Source organism: Carya illinoinensis, chromosome 5, assembly GCF_018687715.1.
Source record: "Carya illinoinensis cultivar Pawnee chromosome 5, C.illinoinensisPawnee_v1, whole genome shotgun sequence".
Taxonomy (NCBI): Eukaryota; Viridiplantae; Streptophyta; class Magnoliopsida; order Fagales; family Juglandaceae; genus Carya; species Carya illinoinensis.
The window spans coordinates 49,600,255-49,620,728 of NC_056756.1; the positions used below are offsets into that span (position 1 = coordinate 49,600,255).

General features: G+C 40.6%; 1 protein-coding gene across 2 annotated transcripts; it reads left to right on the forward strand.

Annotated features, from left to right (window-relative positions):
- Nucleotides 1-577: 577 nt before the first annotated feature.
- LOC122309372 (uncharacterized protein At3g49055) lies at nt 578-20,217 on the forward strand. 2 transcript variants are annotated; one of them, XR_006242421.1, is made up of 6 exons: nt 578-1,607; nt 1,809-1,885; nt 12,234-12,345; nt 12,441-12,557; nt 19,146-19,246; nt 19,588-19,716. XR_006242421.1 is itself a non-coding variant. In XM_043122850.1 (5 exons), exons 1-5 carry the CDS (start codon nt 696-698, stop codon nt 19,939-19,941), a joined length of 1,572 nt encoding a protein of 523 aa, XP_042978784.1. In that variant the 5' UTR covers nt 580-695; the 3' UTR covers nt 19,942-20,217. The 2 variants fall into 2 exon arrangements, 1 of the variants encoding a protein (XP_042978784.1); XM_043122850.1 differs by lacking the exon at nt 19,146-19,246 and having other exon boundaries at nt 580-1,607; nt 19,588-20,217.
- Nucleotides 20,218-20,474: the final 257 nt, after the last annotated feature.

Here is a 20,474-nt window from a genome sequence, read left to right on the forward strand (position 1 = left end):
AGGACTGAAACGGGCCGATGCCGTATGGAAATGGTGACCCTTCGGAGAACTTTTCTTACACAATGTCGGAGTGATGGAGTCACATGGTTCCGGAGTGATGGAGTGCAGGCATAGGATCAAGCCAGCGAAAGGACACGAACAAGGGAAGTGGAGCGGGGGAGAGAATGCAGGAGTTAAGAAGAATACGGGGGGTGGGGGGAAATTGAAATCAACCTTTTGACTAAAACAAACGTTTTCATTTAAAGAAAAAAAGAAAGCCACGTGGCCGGAGTGCATAGGTTGTGTGTACAGTGAATGATAGTTGTATAGAATAACTCAATTACGTTAGAATTGTTAAGAAAATTTTCATTTCAAACTTAAAATTTTTATTTCATCATTATAATTTTTCTAAATTTTTTTATAAAATAAAATAAATAATTCAAATTTTTTTCTTAATTTTTTTAAATTCTCGTATCAAAATTCTTATTTACCAATCATACAGTCAGCCGGATGTGAATCTTTGAGAGCGTATGAAACTGAGTAACAATAGACGTGATGTTACGTTATTTTACAACAGGTAAACAACCGGGCCGCACCCTCACCTACCTGACCCGGTCCTCGCCTCCATTTCCTTTGACTGTTAGCTTTGCCCTCTTCCCTGTCCTCCCTTTTCCTCTCTTAATGAAAATTCCTGATCATCCACTGCTCCATGGGCCATGGACACCCCTACTGAGAACTCACCCGAGACCGAAATCATCGTCCCCGATTCATCCAACACCACTTCTACATCACAGCTTTCCGTTCATGATGTTCCTCTCGCCGAGATCCAATCGAAGGCCCCGGCGACGGAGGAAACACTAATTCTGCTCCAGCGCCAAAGAGTCTCGGTCTCCGATTTCCCCACTTTTATCGATGAAATCTCGAGGGAAAGAGACTCTCTTCGCGGTAAAGTCGATGAATTCGAAGCATCTTTGAGGGAAAAGGAAGACGAATTCGCTAAAAAGTCGGAAGAGGAATTGAAAAAAGCAGAGAAGCTCGAGAACCAGGTGGAAGTTTCCAGAGAAATAATCCAGAAATTGGAAACCGAAATCGAAGACCGAAAGGATTTGTTTTTGGATTTTATCCGGAAATCAAAGACCAGTTTAAAGAGGATAATCGAGAGCGTGGACGAAGACGAAGAAGAAAATGTGGAGGTGGTGAGCGTTGAACCGGCGAGTGTAGCAGGCGTAGGCATAGAAGAAGAAGAAGAAATAATGGAAACAAGGAGGGTAGCTTTGGAGGCGGAGGAGAAGGTGGCGAAGTACAAGGAGAAGTGGAAGAAGGAGAAGAGGGAGTTAGAGAAGAGTGTGGTGAGCTTGACAGAGGAGAACAGAGACATCAACAGTTTGCTTAGGGCAGCGCTGGTGGAGAAGGAGGCTGTGGAGAAGAGTTTGAGTAAGTTGAAGGGGATTAACAATAATGAGCAGAGAAGGGTGGCCCTTTTGCAAATTGCAGAGCGGGGATTGCAGAGAGTTGGGTTCGGCTTCATGATGGGAGCTGGGACCACCACAACCAGTAGTAGTGAGCAGCAACCTCAGACTGGTTCAGATACTAGCGAGTGTGAAGAGGAAGAGATTAACGATAGTTTGGTATGGTTCTTTACACACACACACAACTTGTTTTTCACATGTGCTTTATATATATACAGATATCAAAAACTCAAGCGATCATGTGCTTGTTGAACATTAGAGGCGGTCTTCTGCGTTCTTTTGGAAAAGAAAAAATTGTAGGAGAGAATATATTTCCGACAATTGGTCTGATATACATCCATCATCGTTCTTAATTGCCAGGCTTCAACTGTGGAGAGGATAATGAAGAATTTGCGGCAGGAAATCACTAAGTTAAGGAGATCTTTGGAAGAATCTAGGTACATACTTCATTATCGACCTGTAATACCTGCAGTTTCACTTGGCATTACCATTAATATGTTTATCCTGTAACTGCATCAATTAATTGCGTCATAGCAGAATAGGAGATAGAATTAAATCTTATTTAGTTTCAAAGAAATAAGTGAAGAGAGGTCGACTCAGTACTGTTGTTGTGATACCCATGAGCTGTGTATAGAAAAGGAAGGTGGTGAATGGGATCTTGCTTTGTTTGGGAAGGATAAGTTCCTGCCCTTTATAATAAATTCCAAGTACTCCAATTGTAAGATTGACTAGTCCTTTTGAAGTATGGGCCAAGATGTGGTTTAAGCCCTTCTTAGATTGTTACAAATGATAATATGATATAAGAGTTAGTCCAACTAGAAGTGTGGGACTTGAGCCGTGCCACCTATGATGAAAGGTGGTAAATGAGATTTCACATCTCTAGGGAAAGAGAAGTTTATGTCCTTTATAATGAATCCCAAGGGCCTGAAGTGTAACATTGACTAGTCATTTTGAAGTATGAACCTAGATGTGGTTTGGGCCTTCCTTGGATTATTATTATTATTGTAGTGTGGAAAACCTCTGTCCCTTCCCTCTCTCTCTTCCAGGCACCTATAATAATCTTAGATCCCTGTACAGCTTTGCATGGTTTACTGCATCTATTTTGGTTAGAAATTTAATGACCAGTTCAAAGACATTACAAAATGGCTTGAAGAACCAAAAAAATGTTTGGATTATATATATTTTGCAAAAGTCAGCCTAAGATTCTGTTAAATTTACTATGTGGGAGGGAAATTAACTTGGGGTATATTGGAAAATCTGTCTACATGTGCTTGGTGGGTTTAAGATTTGGCACAATAAGCAAATTAAGGGCTTACAACTTAGAATTGTTAAAGGCAGTGATTACTGTTTATGGCTCAGATGAAAAAATTACAAAGACAGCAAGAATTCTGGGCGGCAATAAAATTACATATGTTACGGTTTGTTTCTTTGGTTAATTGATGCAATGCTAAACAGAAAAGATGATAAGAATCATTCTAGACATTGAAACCTTCCATAAATAAATAAGGGACGTGTTTACCTCTCAAACTACCACTTCTTTTGCAATATAACCATCAACCAACCAAATTTACCAATTTGAAACATAAGTTGCAATTTACCCTTTGAAACACCCCTTCCCGTAGGTCATGAATGTCACATACATTCATAACATAATGCCCGGTAAAGAGATTCGAGATCATAAAAATACCTCATTTATTGAATCATAAAAAAAACTTGAGCTTTCTGCTTTTTTAAAGCAAATCAAAGCCTTTCTGCTTGAGATTTCTCCTTTTTCAGTCCATGGAGATTTGCTCCAATATTATTGGATTGCATTTTTCTTTAAAACCGATGATTATACTTATCAAAAAATAAAAAGAACTTGTCTAGCATGATAGTCTTTCATAATAGAAAAGCTGAAACATAACAGAATGACATAAACTAGTTCTATGTGATAGTCACTTATTCAAATGTGTTAATCATAAAATAAGCCCATGTGAAAATAACACTTATTCAATGTCTATGTCTTTGAAAGTAGTGTACTCCTGGCACTCTAGCTCTGTATCCACAAAATCATCATCTAGGACATTAAAACATAAAACAGAGAAACAAATGAGTTGAAGACTCAGTAATAGCACATCATATTGTAAACTTAACTTAACATCAAGTTTAACTTAGAAAACATTCATGCATAGACATACATACACATAGCATATAGACCATTCATCAGTAATATAGGCGAAATTAACATAATCATGGCAATACACGTAACATGATGCATGAATAATTGACTCCACGCATGGCTTATTCATCTTGTCTTTCACTTACTTAGTGGCCATCATAACATACATGCATTGGTCCAATTGTCATTGACCGCATATAACATGCCATAACATATGGTGAACCACGTTTGGGTCCGTGGCACCTCATAACGTATCATAACATGTAATGAAACACGCTTGGGTTAGTGTTATTACATTTTTTTTTTTATATAAATAAAAGGATATCGTGAACCACATTTGGGTCTGTGGCACCTTATAACATATCATAACATGCAGTGAAACACGCTTTGGTCTGTGTTATCACATAACATCATAGAATACATGTGGTGGACCACGCTTAAGTTCGTGGCTTGCACATCCACCCATAACATAAGGACAATCTTTTTTTGATAGGTAATAAGAAAGCTTTATTAATAAAAGATGGGCATAGCCCAGGTACACAGGAGGTATACATGAACATACACCTAATTAAGTACTAGAAACAGAAATAAGAAAATCATGGAAGCTTAGGCCATTAAAATCTAGAGCAATAGCCCACAGAAATAAGGTCTTCCAGAAGAAACTCCTAAACTCTTCCGAGGATCGTTCATGATCCTCGAAAATTCTCTCGTTCCTCTCTCTCCAAATACACCAACAAATACAGATTGGAGCCATACTCCATAAGGCAGCAATTTGCTGAGTCCCAGTAATTCCTTTCCAGCTTGCTATTAGGTCCTCCACCCTACCTGGCATTACCCATGCTAATCCCATTTTGTTGAAGAAGTAGTTCCATATCTCGCTTGCAAACTTGCAATGTAGAAGAAGGTGGTCAACTGTCTCACTATTATTTCTACACAAACAACACCATTCCACAATTGTGAGGCCACGTCTTCTAAGATTATCAGTGGTCAAAATCTTCCCTAGTGCTGCTGTCCACACAAAAAAAGCAGCCTTGGTGGGAGCTTTACTTCTCCAGATATTCTTCCACTGAAACTTGGGCCTTTGTTGTATGGTATTGGCTGCGTAGAAGGACCGTACTGAGAATTTCCCTTTTCTATTAGGACACCATACCATCTCGTCTTCATTTCTGGCAGCAATGGGCACACTATACAGTAGATTCATAAATTCCATCAAGTCGTTTACTTCCCAATCATTTGCATCCCTGATAAGGCTAATATTCCACTCCTGTGTGTCTTGATTAATCACCCTCAAATCAGCCACTCTAGCTACTTTTTCCCTTGCAATAGCAAAGATTGTGGGATAGGCACCTTTTAGAGTCATATCTCCCACCCACCTATCCATCCAAAATCTGATCCTACTACCATCCCCCAAGCACAACCGGGTATTACACTGGAAAGAGCCCCATCCTTCCTAATATACTTCCAAAGCCCCACTCCATAAGTCCCCCTTCCCTCTTTTGAACACCAACCCCCACATTCGCTGCCAAACTTTATGTCAATCACTCCTTTCCATAAAGCTTCTCTCTCAAAATTATACCACCACAACCATTTGCCCAAAAGAGCCAAATTAAAAGCCCTTAAATCCTGAACCCCCAACCCACCATCTCTCAACGGAGTACATATCTTATCCTATCCCACCAAATGAAACTTAAACTCATCTCCTATCCCCCCCCATAAGAATTCTCGCTGAAGTTTCTCCAGTCTTTTTGCAATGCTAGCTGGGAGTGGAAATAAGGATAGGTAGTATGTAGGAAGGTTAGATAGAGTGCTTTTAATCAAAGTAATCCGCCCCCCTTTTGAAAGATAGACCTTCTTCCACCCAGCCAGCCTACGTTCGAATTTTTCCAGCACCCCCTCCCAAATAGATTTTGCTTTGAACGAAGCCTCCAACGGAAGGCCTAGGTATTTCAACGGCAAGGATGAGACCACACACCCCAAGATGTTAGCTAGCCCACTGATGTTATTTACTTCCCCCACCGCAACCATCTCCGTTTTAGCAAGATTGATCTTCAACCCGGACACAGCTTCAAAGCAAATCAAAATGGCCTTCAGAGCTTCAATATGACCTGCCTCTGCCTCACAAAACAAAAGAGTATCATCTGCAAATAGAAGGTGAGAGATAATGATAGAACCATGATTACCCCCCACGGTAAAACCTGAGAAAAAACCACCTCCTACTGCCTCTGACACCATTTTGCTTAGAGCCTCCATAATCAGAACAAAAAGGAGAGGGGATAAGGGATCTCCTTGCCGCAGCCCCCGGGAGCTATTAAAAAAACCCACTAGATCCCCATTTACTAAAACCGAAAAAAGCACCGTTGATACACAGTGCCTTATCCACTTCATCCATCTTGCCCCAAAACCACATCTACCCAACATATAAATCAAAAAATCCCAATTCACATGGTCGTATGCCTTCTCCATATCAAGTTTACACAAAATACCTGGGATTCCGGACCTGATTCTACTATCCAGACATTCATTTGCTATAAGAACCGAGTCTAGAATTTGCCTCCCCTTCACAAAGGCGTTTTGAGATTTTGAAATGATTTTTTCCATGACCGTACTCAACCTATTGGCAAGAACCTTAGAGAGCATCTTATACACACTACCCACAAGACTAATAGGTCTAAAATCAGGTACCTCTATTGCCCCCGCCTTTTTAGGAACTAGAGCAATAAAAGTTGCATTTAAGCTTTTTTCAAAAAAGCCATGCGCAAAAAATTCATGGAAAACCAGCATTACTTCTTCTCTCACCACCTCCCAACAAGATTGGAAGAAAGCCATAGTGAAACCATTCGGGCCGGGTGCTTTGTCTTTATTCATTTTTTTAATCACTTGGTGTACCTCTTCCTCTTCAAACGGTCTCTCCAACCATTCTCTACTAGAAGAATCTATGGCCTCAAAAGATAGGCCACCTAAAGTCAGCCTCCAAACATGCGGTTCCGCTAGCAAGTGTTGAAAATGACCAACCACATGTTCCTTTATCACCTCTTGGTCTGAAATATTTTCTCCATTAATGTTCATGGAATCAACAGTATTGAATCTCCTATGCGCATTAGCCACTCGGTGGAAGAATTGTGTACACTTATCCCCCTCTCTTAGCCACAAGGCCCTCGATTTTTGTCTCCACGATATTTCCTCCATTAAAATCAGTCTTTCTAATTCAGCAGTGACTTGAACCTTACGGTTATTCCCCTCTCCTACACCCTCTAGGGTTTGTAACTCTTGGAACAAGTTCTTTTTCTGAGAGGTTACATCACCAAACACCTGTTCATTCCATATCTTCAAATCTTTCTTCAAAGCTTTCAGCTTCTCCGCCAAAATCTTGCTTGGATTGCCAACGAAGGAATATGAACTCCACCATTGCCTGATCAATTCCACAAACCCCTCTACTTTTAGCCACATATTCTCAAATTTGAAAGGCCTTCTACCCCCTTGTATCCCACCACCATCTAGCATAATGGGAAAATGATCCGAACATAACCTCGGGAATCTTTTCTGACATAAATCGGGGTATTGTGACTCCCACGAAGGAGACAGTAAAAATCTGTCCAACCTTGACCACGCATGGTTGTTGGACCAAGTAAATTCCCCTCCCATAAGCGGTATATCCATAAGTCCCATCTCGGAGATGAAATCTGAAAAATCCATCATGGCTTGGTTTTGTCTACCTCCCCCTGATCTCTCACTACAGAATCTTGTCACATTAAAATCCCCTCCGATACACCATGGGGCTTCCCACCATGAGCATACCCCAGCTAGCTCCTCCCAAAGAAACCGTCTTTTGCTCGCTACATTAGGACCATATACCCCTGCAAAAGCCCACCGGAAACCATCATCGATGTTTTTGAAGAGACACCCCACCGAATATTCTCCCACATACTCTTCTATGATCTCCACCACCCTCTTATCCCACATAACCAAGATCCCTCTGGATGCCCCATTCGACGGTAAAAAGTTCCAGCCTACATAAATACAACTCGAAATGCTTCTAATAATACTTCTATCAATCTGTTTTAATTTTGTTTCCTGCAAACAAATTATGTCCCCCTTCCATTGTCTTAGTAAAGCTCTTACCCAGAGACGTTTATTAATCTCATTTAATCCCCTAACATTCCAGCTCATAATTTTGGGCTTCATTTAACAACTGAACCTACCCTCCATTTATTTCTTCCACGGCTTGCACTCCCCTCCTTGCTATCATAGTTAATGGACCAGGTCAATCTCCTCAATTCTCTCTCTCTTTTAGACCCAGCACCCTGCTGACCTGCCTCTATGGCTATAATCAAGGCTTTGAACTGTTCTTCATACCCCACACATGAAATTCCCAAGCAACTCTGAAGATCCTCTATCTTTTTCAGCAGCCAATCATCTGATAAACTAGGAGTTACCATGCTGATGGGAGTTGGGTCTGCTTCAATATCTTCCTCCCCCTCCATTGCGCTATCACACGGTTCAAACAACACCAGATTTCCCTCCCCCTCTACCTCCTCCTGTTCTATTACAGACTCTTTAGTCACCATAGCCAAAGCATTCCCATCGGCTTCCTCTGGTTCCCCTCCAAGTATGCACGCTTCCCTCCAAGAGCTTAAGTTAGCCTGCACTAAGTCAGCCGGCATTGAGAGAAGCACCCCCTTAGGTTCCGAGATGTTCAGTGACCTCCCACCCGACAACACCCCTTGCTGCACCCTACCCTTCTCTTGCTGGTCACATATGCTTAGAGTCAGTATTTCCCCCTCTATAATTTCCCCTGTTTTCGTCCCCTCACTTACCTCTGAAACATCACAAACTTTCATCGTCACTTTCTGTATCTGCCCTGAATCAGAAGCCGAACTTATATGCAGCTCAGAGCACCCTGTAGTTTGGCCGAGATGCTGCTCCCTCGCCGTCTCCTCCACCGTCGACAGCACGACCATCGGACCACCACCTGAGGCCTCGCCTCCCCCCATCGCCCCTTTCTGTCCAAGACCCGGTCCTGGACTCGGCTCGAAAGAGAGCTTCTCGGGCTCTTTTGGATGCTCCAGGGCCGATACAGAGATCCGGCCCCCTGTTGCCTTCCAGCCTTTACGTGGGCTTCTGGACGGGCCCAGCCCATATGGGCCTAATATCTCCTTTCCTTTCTGAGGCCTGTAAGACAAAACCCCATCACCCTTATAAACCACTTCTTTCCCTTTATCCGTAAACCCAGCCTGCGTGGGCTTTCCCTCTACCTGGCCCAAGCCCAACTCTCCCCCCTTCTCTACGATGCGTTTCAATAAAGCCAGAGACTCCTGCAGGCTTCCCACTTGCTTCTCCATTTCAGCCAAGGCATGCACCACAATTACCATTTTCAGCCCCGACACCCCCCATCCCCTATGCTACCTTGACTCCTCACCAGAGTAGAAAGCTCAATTGCTCCCTCTACATTTTGTGGCGCTCAAGATACGGCTTCACTGTACAAAAGGGGATGGTGCCCCTGCGACGATGAAGGAAACTGTAATGGGGGAATACCCCTGTTTTGTCCTCTCGCACCAGAGTATTTCCCTGAGAGTTCCTGCAGCAACTCCTCAAGGTTTCTCCACCCCACCCTCTTCTTTCCTTCTGGTATAACTAACATACCCCGATGTTTACCTTGGCCAAATTCCGATAGGGTGAAAAATCTCCCATAAGAGTTGCTCTTTCTCTGCAGCACCAGAACTTGAGGCCCACTTCTGCGTGTCTTGATAAACTCAGAGTGCCCCCCAACAGCTACACCTTCCCTAACCATGGCGGCCAACCACCCCAATGATCCTTGATCGAAGGATATATGGTTTATAGCACGACAGCTACTTTCAGTACATCTCCACCACCTCTCACTGACCTTCTCAAACTCAAAACATTTCTGATCAATAAAAATGTTCCTAATCCACCCCATCACAACACACTACTCCTAACAAAAATAGACAACTGGAACAATCTTAAGGCTTGCTAATCATTCATATGTCTCCTTACTTAACTTTCATAATGCATGTGAATCTGTTGACCTCATGAATTTACATGGTGTGACATATTCTTGTGCATGGCATAACATTAAACATGGCCTATTGACATGAGCCTTACGTAACATAGCATAGCATAGACATGGCATAAAATGATCTAAGCATTACATAACGTAATGCGAACATTACATGGTATACGTGTGATTTTCACGACACATCATCCATTCTAACAACAATCCATATCAGCATAGAATACATAGTCTCATTCACAAGCATCATCGTAACTCATCTAGGTTCATGAAAAGGGGCTAACCTTGAATTGGCTCATAGTGTAGCATAGGTAAAAATCACATTTTTCATGCAAAAACAGAATATGCACACATAAAGTTATGATCATGCTACTTACCTCTTAGCATTGCTTCCTGAATCTCACTTTGCAATTCAATACCTAAGCAAAGCGCTAAACATTACTAAATTTCTAGAAAACATGTCGTAATATCTTAATATATTATTCACACGCTAGGGAAATTAATCTAATAAAATATTCAGTTATATAATAAATTTAATAGAGAGTAGTATTATATAATTATTTAATTAGACCCTTCAGAAATTGCTAAGTAAATTCTAATACTTAAAACACGGCCCACAATTTAGGCAAGTCTAATATGAAACTCAAGCCCAACTTAAAAATACATTTCCAATTAAACGTCAAGCCCAGCCTGCATAAGGAAATCAGCCCACGTAATGAACAAGGTTAAAACATAAAATCTGTCATAGATACTTAAGAGCAAAAAATTTAATTACTTAGAAAGGTTCTTCAAGAGACATTTTACGGAAAGGCTAGGGCAATGGGTTGAAGGGTAGTTGTGTAATAACCAACACTTGCATGTACTTTTCAGTAAAGCTAATAAAATAAAAAGGCATGAACAACTGAAAGGAAACAATCAGAGGCCGTTTGGATTGAGAAACACTCTCATCTCATCTGATCTCATCATTACAACTTTCTCAAATTCCCATACAATATATAATAAACAATTTAACTTTCTCAAATCCCAATTCAATTTTTTCAAATTCCAAAACAATAATAATATTAAAAAATAATATTCTAACAATATTTTATTCAACTTTCATCTAAAATCATCTCATCTCATCTCACTATCCAAACAATTCGCTAGAGAACAGAAGGGCCATGCGATGGGGTTTGAGACTCACCAAGGGAGAGCAATGTGCGACGAGTTTGGGGTGATAGGAAGTGACCAGCGACACAAGTTTCTGAGAGAGAGAGAGAGAGAGAGAAGGAAATCGTAAACACTAAGAGAGAGAAAAATGAATTTTGTGGTCTGTTAGATCGAGAACCACGACGAAAAGAGAGGAAGATTCCGGATTGGGCTCACTGGGACAATGTGAGTATGACGGGAGGCTATCGGCTGGCAGTTTTTGGGTTGCCGAGTGGTATTCCGACTTACCGACAGTGTCCTTTAGATGATTCCGGTGAGGAGAGAGTCTCAGTTTGTGTAAGGAAGACTATGGTGGCTTTTTTGTATAGGAGGGAATTTGCTTTCACTATGCGATGGGGGTTCTGGCTGCAAGAATATTGTGGGTTTGGTGAAGGGAAATTGAGGGGAACGGAGTATATATGTGAGGGTTTTATGCTTGTAAAACCACAGTTACAATTTTTGAAGGTTTTCAGACAAGGAAACAAATTATCCCAAGAGATAGGGGCGTGAAGAGGGTGGCGGAAGAATCCTCAAATAAAAATAAACTCTTAAAAATTGGATTTTAAAGTAATAATAATACTAGTAATAATAATAATACCTATAATCAAAACCGTATGTTACACCCTTTCGTTATGGCTACCCATTAAGATGGAAAAAATATTCAGGGGCATTGCATGATCTTAATGGTTGGATGTTAAAGGAGGGGGAAATTGGAAAAAGAGTAGTAATTTGGGGTGATGAGGCAAATTTGGTTGTGTGGTTGTCATGTTGCAAAAGAATTAATAGTTTTAGGGGTAAAGTGTAATTTAACCTAAAACAAACTCTCATTTTTTCTGTTTATCACTTTATCTCTCTGAAATTATTTGAGAACAAATGCATATTTATGTATACTTTAGATCTTAACACTCGCTGATAGGACCAGAACTCCTGGTTTTATTAGTAAATAAACTCCTAATCAGACTAGATAAAACCCAACACATAAGAACCTATAAATTAAATAAAGCTCCTTCATGGAAAAAAAACCTGTGGCCCACAAGCAGCAATTACTGAATTACGAAAGTATGCTTAATTCTAGAAAAATCAAATAGTAATCAACTTACTAGCACCGACACTTATTTTGTCACCAAGTGGGCTTATTGCTTGGTTTTGCTTCTAAGGCTTCCAAAGTGAATCCTTTGTATCCAACCATACTGGAGATGCGATATTACTAATAATCCATTAAAATGGTAAGACAAAGTGTGATCTGGTAAATTGGTAAGGAATTGCACAATGTACTATTGAAGATCAGCAATTAATCTCTGATTTATCATCTAAGGACCTCACTATGATTATCTGTTTGTTCAACCACCTTCTGCCCCCACTTTCTCTATTTAGTATAGTTGGTTATGTACTTATTTCTCTTCTATGCCAGGTCAGACACCGAGCGCCTACAGAGTCTTACTGAAAAACAAGCTCAACAAATTGCTGAAAATACTCTGTACATCAAAGAGTTAGAAGATAGAGAGAGGGTGTTAGCTCAAAATGTGATTATCTATTTTGTCAAGAAATTGGAAGTTTTCTGGGTGAATTCCTAGAGCATACTCTTGCCAGTTCTGATGTCAGTTATTTGTTGCTATAGATTGAAGAACTATTGGTTGAAATAAAAGAAATCGACGCCGAGGTTGCTAGATGGAGGGAAGCATGTGAGTTGGAAGTGGAAGCTGGGAAAAATGAAATTATAGAACGTAACAAAGTGGTAAAGGTTTATTTGTCCTTTTGATATCAGTGCTTCTCAATATACTGTTGCTTTGTTACGTATAAAAAATATATATATACTGTTGTTTTGTGTGTTAGTTAGCTATGTAGCCATGCTTTCTTTATTTTATTTTTTGCTAGGCAATTGAAATAAAGGGGATTTGACCCGTGGACATCCCACACTACTCCATACTTGGGATGGGTTATAGTGCCACCTAGCCAAAGGACCATAGCGCTTTCTTGTTTATTAGAGTTTTGCTTCATGTGGCTCATTAGCCAGAGGTGTCGTGATGTGATTATAGTAACTAATGCAAAGATTATTTTGCACATGAAGCTTGTAGCCTTTCATGCATTTAACCTGGAAACTCCCTTTATAGTAGAGATGACCAAAATACATTAGTCTATGAACTCGAATGCTCCCAAATTCCCAATTCCTATGAGAGCTCTGACTAATGCACAAAGGTACAATGTTAGCCACATCACCAACCTTAAGTTGAAATAACATCCTAGGCTAGGGAATGCTTCAATTTTTGACATCGCAATCCAAATATAAGTTCTAAGGGGACTATAAAATGGCTTGCTGCATGCTCAAGCTTCCAAGACAACCATTGTTCCAATATTTTATTTTGTATAATAGACCCCGTCCCCCAAAAACAATTGCGGAGAAAGTACTTAACATGCCTATGCATTTGCATGGCTCAGATTTTATTGGGTTCTCTATAACAAATAGATGCAATGTGGGGAATATGTAAATTGTATACAAAACAGGGGATAGAGATTTTAATTTGTTGTATGCTATCAATTGGAGTGGTTGTATAAATGCAGGTGTGGATATTCCCATTTCTTTTAACTTTTGGCATCATCATTTATTTAGAAGAAAGTAAAAGCATCAAAATAATATTAAAGCAGTCGAAATGGAATAATGAAGTTTTAATAAATACAGAAGATTTGGCAGATGAGCTGAATGCTTTTGATTGGATTTTTGTTGTTTGTATTACTGATTATGAATTGTATAATGCTTCAATTAGGAGGGTGTTGCTTATCCATGTCTGATCTAACAAAAGTTGAATGGTTGATACTTATTTCATATTGTGGTTGAAAATGCCATGTCGAAATCCTATGGTTTTGCTGCATAGGGTGTTTATGTGGTAGGAAAAAGTTCTCTCGTGCACTCTCTCACTGAGGATGAGTCTTGGTGTTTAACAATGAGATCATCATGGTGTACTCAAGACAGATTCTTATAGAATCTAAGGTTTTCGTATTGTCTGAGGAAGGTAGACAATGGATTTGCTTAACGAAGAGAAGTTGGAAGGCTACAAAAGCACTGATCTTGGAGATGCCCATGGTGAACTAGTTTATTGGAGCCCTTGGGGAATGCTCGACTGGAGATAAAAAGGAATTCTTTGCAACCTCACGAGATGGCAATAGAAGCTACATTGTGCAAAGATGTATGTCACTGGTGGAATATGGCGGTGATGGTAGAAGGAATTTTTTCTTCATACCTTAAGGAATGGAGAGGAAAGGGTGGAAAAAAATGACGGAAGCAATGAGGGAAGCTTACGGTAGCTTGGATAAGGGGAGAAGGGCTGGTTTCTTAAGGTCTCAATATCCAACACAAAAAGTGCTGATGAACGCTATGCCTAAGTCCTACGCAGAGGTGGTCTGGTCATCGTGGCTTACTGCTGGCAGTGATGAAACAGAAACAAGTGCTCAGACAGAAGCAGCAGCTGCAATACTAGGGATGAAGGACAATTTTGGAATTTGGAAGGCTAAGAAGGTAACCGTGGTGAGTTAGGATGGAGACATGCACAGCCTAAGCAAGTTTGCAGAAATAATACTGAAATGGTAAAAGGCCCCCTGACCGAGAGAGGACAGGAAAGGTCTGAAGATCTTCCTCTTCTTAAATAAGATCTGCTATAGTTGAGGAGTCTGGTCAATGTAATGTGGATAAGGCCATGGATAGAGGCCTAGGCCTAGGCTTGAGTCTGCCAAACTTAAGCTTGGACCAAAGTGGGCCGAGACGAAGATGATTTACTTGGGCCTAGAAAGGTAAGGCACCAGCCCAGCCCAAACGCTGGTTGGTTAAACAACCCAGGCCTCCTGTAATGGGCTTGGTGCCCATTATTGGCAAAGACATGCTGACAACCTCCAATCACCAGTCGGTGGCCACAGAAATCATTGTTGGAAGCGGGAGACATGGTGGGAGGAACCCTTGACGATGGGCTGCTAGAGTTGAGGCCGTTGATGGAGATCAAAGTTGAGAATGGCTATTGGGCAGTAGAAGAGGGTCAGAAGGAGCTGATGGTCACACAGAGTTGAGGCCACAGGAGTTGACGTCGCCAATGGCGTTAGCAGCCGAGACAACTCATGTCCGGCATGTAAGTGGCTCTTGGGTAGAGGAAGACTGGCAGAACGAGGTGGCGACCTTCTCTACCATAGAGGGAAGTCCCACTTCTGCCTTGTCTACATTGGAACCTCAAAGGATCACTGAGATGCTGATGGAGGACAACACTGATACATTTGGTGTTCAGGATACCCAAACCGAGTCGGGCATCTTGGTAATATTCACACCTAGAGTCTCTGAACACAATAACAAGGAGGTGGCGGTAGTAGATGGGATGAATATTGAACACAATAACAAGGATTGGGATAAGCCTACCCCTTTGAATTCAATCATTCCGTTGAAAGATTAGACTTTAGCTTCAGATTGGGTTTTACTTAAAGCCAATGAGATTCAAATGTATGATGTAGGACTCCTGTGCATTGGCTTTGAAGATCAGTTTTGGCTCTACTTACTACAATCAAAGCTGGACAGTCTAATTCGGACATGAAATGCCACTCAGACAAGAAGAGGGCAAGGGAATTGAAGTGACTTACTAGTTCGGTGAATTATTAAGGGAGTGCAAGTTGTGGTGGGATGAAGGGTAGGGCAAAATTGGAGGTTTTATGAAGCTCAAATAGTCTTGTGGAATGTAAGTGAACGAGATAGAGAAGTGCACCAAAGTAAAAAATCAGCTTCGTGGCTGGAAAGTGAATATGGTATGTTTACAAGAGACAAAAATGGAACTCAAATCCCTTACCATGATACGGAGTTTGTGGAATTGTTGTCATGTAGGGTGATTGTATTTGCCGTTGAAGGGGGCTTCAGGAGGTATTTTGGTAATGTGGGATAAAATGGTGGTGGAAAAGACGGATGAATGTGTGGGGAGATATACATTGGCTACTTCTTTCAAGAATGTCGAAGATGGTTATCAATGGTCTTTCGCTGATGTTTATGGTCCTAATTCTAATACTGAAAGAAGAGGCTTGTGGGATGAATTGGCTGGACTTTAGCCTATGGAGCTTTCCTTGGTGTATAGGGGGAGATTTTAATGTCACGCTTCCCAAGCGAACGAGTAGGAGGTACTAGCTCTAGTTTAGCAATGGCAGATTTTTTTCCGACTTTATCTATGAGCAAGGCCTTCTAGACATCCCTCTAGTTGATGATAATTTCACATGGTCCAGCAATAGAGAATATCCAGCTTGGTCAAGACTTGATAGATTCCTCATTTTGCCTGAGTGGGAAGCACACTTTCTAGAGCTAATCCAGAAATGGCTCCCAAGGTTGTGTTTGGACTACTTTCCCATTTACATTGATTGTGGAGGCATTCAGGGAGGTAAAAGATATTTTAAGTTGGAAAATATGTGGCTGAAATCAGAAGGATTTGTTGAGAGAGTTTGACAATGGTGGTCATCCTATCTTATATAGGTCAACGTTAGTTATGTGCTGGCCTGCAACCTAAAAGCTCTCAATGGGTACTTGAAAAGGTAGAATGAAATGATTTTTGGAAATGTGGAACACTGAAAAAAGTCCCTCTTTGACGAATTACAAGCTTTGGAGGATGTGGAGGAGAGGGGGTCTCATAGAAGAAGAGAAGACTCACAAACAGCAGGTGACATCAGATATTGAAAGGATGACTTTAATGGAAGAGACTTCATGGTGACAAAAATCAAGGGTTTTATGGCGAAAAGAAGGGGATAAATGCACCAAGTTCTTCTATTGCATGGCTAACTCGCATAGAAGGTACAATGTCATTGAGTCATTATTAGTAGATGGGAGGACTACATTGAATTTGTCTGAGATCATGGACCATATTACCAACTTCTATGAACAATTACTTTCAGAGCAATTCTCTTAGAGACCATGCTTGGATGCTCTTATTTTTGAGTTGATCAATAACCATGAAACAAGTTGGCTAGAGAGACCATTTGAGGAGACGGAGGTTTGCAAGATAGTGTGAAGTATGGCAGATGATAAAGGTCCAAGTCCGGGTGGGTTGACTATGCCTTTCTTTAAGGCATGTTGGGAAGTAGTTAAAGATGACATCATGAGCTTCTTCCATGAGTTTCATGAACGAGGTACTTTTGAAAAAAGCCTTAATGCTACCTACATTCATTGCTCTTATTCCAAAGAAGTCAGGAGAGGTGGAGATTAAGGATTTTTGCCCTATTAGCTTGGTGAGTGGAATGTACAAAATTCTTTCAAAGGTTTTGGCTAATAGATTGAGTACGGTATTGGAGAAGATCATTTCCAAGCTCCAGAATGCTTTCATACAATGTTGGCAAATGCTTGATCCTGTTCTCATTGCCAATGAATGCTTGGAGAGTCGCATCAAGTCATGGAGAAGGCATATGATCATGTAAATTGGAATTTTTTGTTACACATGCTTGAAAGGTGTGGACTTGGAGGGAGATGGTGCTCTTGGATCAAATTTTGTATATCCACCTAATGCTGCTCCATTTTTGTGAATGTTACTCCAAGGGGCTTGTTTGGAAGCTCAAGGGGATTGAGGCAAGGTGATCCCCTACCCCACTACTTTTTGTTTTCATAATGAAAGCTTTTAGTAAAATGATTGCAAGTCTTGTGGAAGATAGATTTCTATCTGGCTTTGTAGTAGGGGATGCAAGAATTGGCATGCTTGAGATGACCCACTTCCTATTTGCAGATGATACTCTTCTATTTTGTGGTGCTAGTCACAATCACATTCAAGCTTTGCAGGCTTTTGATGCGGCATTGAGATTGGAAGTGAATCTCGCCAAGTCAAAATTAGTTCTAGTTGGAAATGTTCAAGTGTTTTGAGCTTTGCCAACATTATGGGGTGCAAAGTCTCCACCTTACCAATGAAGTATCTCAGTCTTCCCTTGGGTGCCTCCCTCCTTCAAGTCACAGTCCATCTGGGACGGGGTGTTGGAAAAAATGGAGCGGAAATTGGTGAGTTGGAAGAGGATTTATTTGTCCAAAGGTGGTAGAGTTACGTTGATAAAAATTGTTCTTTCGAATCTACCTACCTACTTATCTATTTTTCCAATACCATGCAAGGTGTTTTGTTAGTTAGAGAAGTTGTAACAAGATTTCCTGTTTTGGGGGGCGGGGGATTCACTTGGTGAATTGGGCTACGGTTTGTACCCCAATACTTGAAGGTGGATTGGGAATGCGTAATTTGCTGGCTTTCAATAAGGCTTTATTGGGTAAGTGGCTATGGAGATACCATGAGGAGAGGGGAGCTTTGTGGAGAGTTATCATAGATTTGAAATGTGGTGGATTGTGGGGAGGATGGTGCTTGAATGAGGTGAGCAGACCTCATGGGGTGGGGCTTGGAAGCACATCTGAAGAGGCTGGACAAACATCCATTGATACACACATTTTGCAGTTGGGGATGGTTCCAGAATTAAATTCTGGACTGATTTATGGTGTGGAGTTAGAGTCTTTAAGGAAGTTATCCAATAATATACAGCATCGCACGAAGACAGGAGGCTTCAGTAGCAGAACTCATGAATCTTTCCAGTGGCTCTCCCCAATGGAATATCACGTTCCTTAGAGCTGCCCAAGACTGGGAAATTGATTCATTTACAGATTTATTTAATCTGATGTATGATTGTAGAGTGAGGAGCTGATATGATTTTGTGGTCACCTTTTACCGTACAATCGTATTATGAGTCCCTTATGAAACATTCTACAAGACCGTTCCCATGGAAAAACATATGGAGGACCAAGGCCCCCCCTACAAGCTCCTTTTTTTGTTTGGACAGTTTCATTAGGGAAGATTCTCACCTTAGATAATCTACAGAAATGCCAATTCATTGTGTTGGATTAGTGTTATATGTGCAAGAACAGTGGGGAGTCGGTGGATCATTTATTATTGCATTGTAATGTAGCCATGAGTTTGTGGAATGATATATTTGCTAGGGTGGGGCTCCATTGGGTAATGCCAAGAAGGGTTGTGGATTTTTTGGCTCACTGGCAAGGCATCTGTGGTACCTCTCAAATCGTAGCTATGTGGAAGATGACACCGATCTGTCTATCCTGGTACATATGGATGGAGAAGAATGGTCAAAGTTTTGAGAATCGTGAATGGACAATGGATGAGATTAGAACTTTATTTTTTCATACTCCACTCCATCGGTTGAATGTAATAGACTTTAATGGCATGAACGTACATGATTTCGTTGTATCTTTAGACACATGCATGGGTGTTGCTCTTGTATATGTCCCGTGTACTTGGCTTCGTCTATTTTAATAAAATTCTTATTTACTGAAATAAAAATGCAGGCATGAACCATATGTTTTGTTTCTGTTACATACGCTGTGGAGTGCAGAGTGATGTTAGATTGGGAAGTTTTAAGCCAGTCTTTTTAAATACCAAAACTCAGGTACTATAATTTTTACTACAACTGTAATTGAAGTTGATGCATCGGAGATCCAGGAACCGAAGTTCTACATTGTATTACTGGTGTGACATTTCTGGAAGTCAGCGTTTTCTATGCAATGGAATCATTAATGTTAACTTTGGTGAATAATGTTAATCTTGATATATGGTATAATTGTGTTTATCACTGAAAATAACGTAATTGCATTCAATTTTAAATGCACTTCAATTGTTAAAGTTACTTGGCTGCTGTCTTTTATCCTTGCAAGAAACCTTGTGTGCTCATGAAGTGCGTCTCCAGAATTTACATTTTGCTCAATTCCATTTACATTTCTGTTCGGGTAGGTGGATATTCTTAAGCAAGAGTTGGAGAAAACGAGAGCTGCTTTGGACATATCAAATGGCAAATTGAAGTTGAAAGAAGAACTTGCTGCCACTGCAATGGCTGCCCAGGCTGCAGCAGAGAGGTCTCTGCAGCTATCAGACAGCAGGGCTTCAGGACTCCGTGAGCGGATTGAGGAGCTGACAAGACAATTAGATGAAGCAGAGAGCAGGGTGCGGAATAGCCATAAGATAAGGCACGTTTGTTGGCCATGGCGAGCCCTCAAAGTAAATCCTGCTAATGATGCCACTGGTAGAGTTCAGAATGCGAGAAGGATGCTACCGGAAATGCAAGCCTTGCTTCATTATAACTTGTGATGTACCATAGTCATTAGTCCTCACTAGAGGACGATTTGCTTTATTTGAACTGTTCTGTTTTTCTGTTCCCGTGCATCTTCCTCTCTTCCTGACTTTCCACTTTTACGTTGTGTTTTTACCTTGTCATCCTTTTATTATCCCTCTTCTTTTCTCTCTTTCAAACATGTTTCTGTTAGGAAATCAAATGCTTCTCGAGGTGTAATGTGCAGTATCAGACTAACCGTATTGTCCCATTATCTTGTAATGTCCAGAAGCCTACAAATTACTTTTTCTTCATTTTTTCCCCCCCTTTTTAAGAGCCGAATAAGGTTTTCTTGAATCTAATTTCCTTTTCACAAAATGGAAAAGGATAGAGTTACAACTATTCTACTACCTATTTACTACTTTTTTTGTATTTGATTTTTTTTTAATTTTTTGTTTTACTTAATGATTAAGAAAGTGATTATTAATAAAATTATATATATTTTTAATTTTTTCTTAATGATTAAGGATGTTAAAAAATACTTAAAAGAAAATGATAAGAACATAAAAAA

Excerpts from the sequence above, each read along its gene's own strand:
- LOC122309372 (XM_043122850.1), top strand. The coding sequence starts at position 696 with ATGGACACCCCTACTGAGAACTCACCCGAGACCGAAATCATCGTCCCC. Across the intron at positions 12,346-12,440 it reads AGAGGGTGTTAGCTCAAAAT|ATTGAAGAACTATTGGTTGA; the intron begins GTGATTATCTAT and ends TTGTTGCTATAG. Across the intron at positions 12,558-19,587 it reads TTATAGAACGTAACAAAGTG|GTGGATATTCTTAAGCAAGA; the intron begins GTAAAGGTTTAT and ends CTGTTCGGGTAG.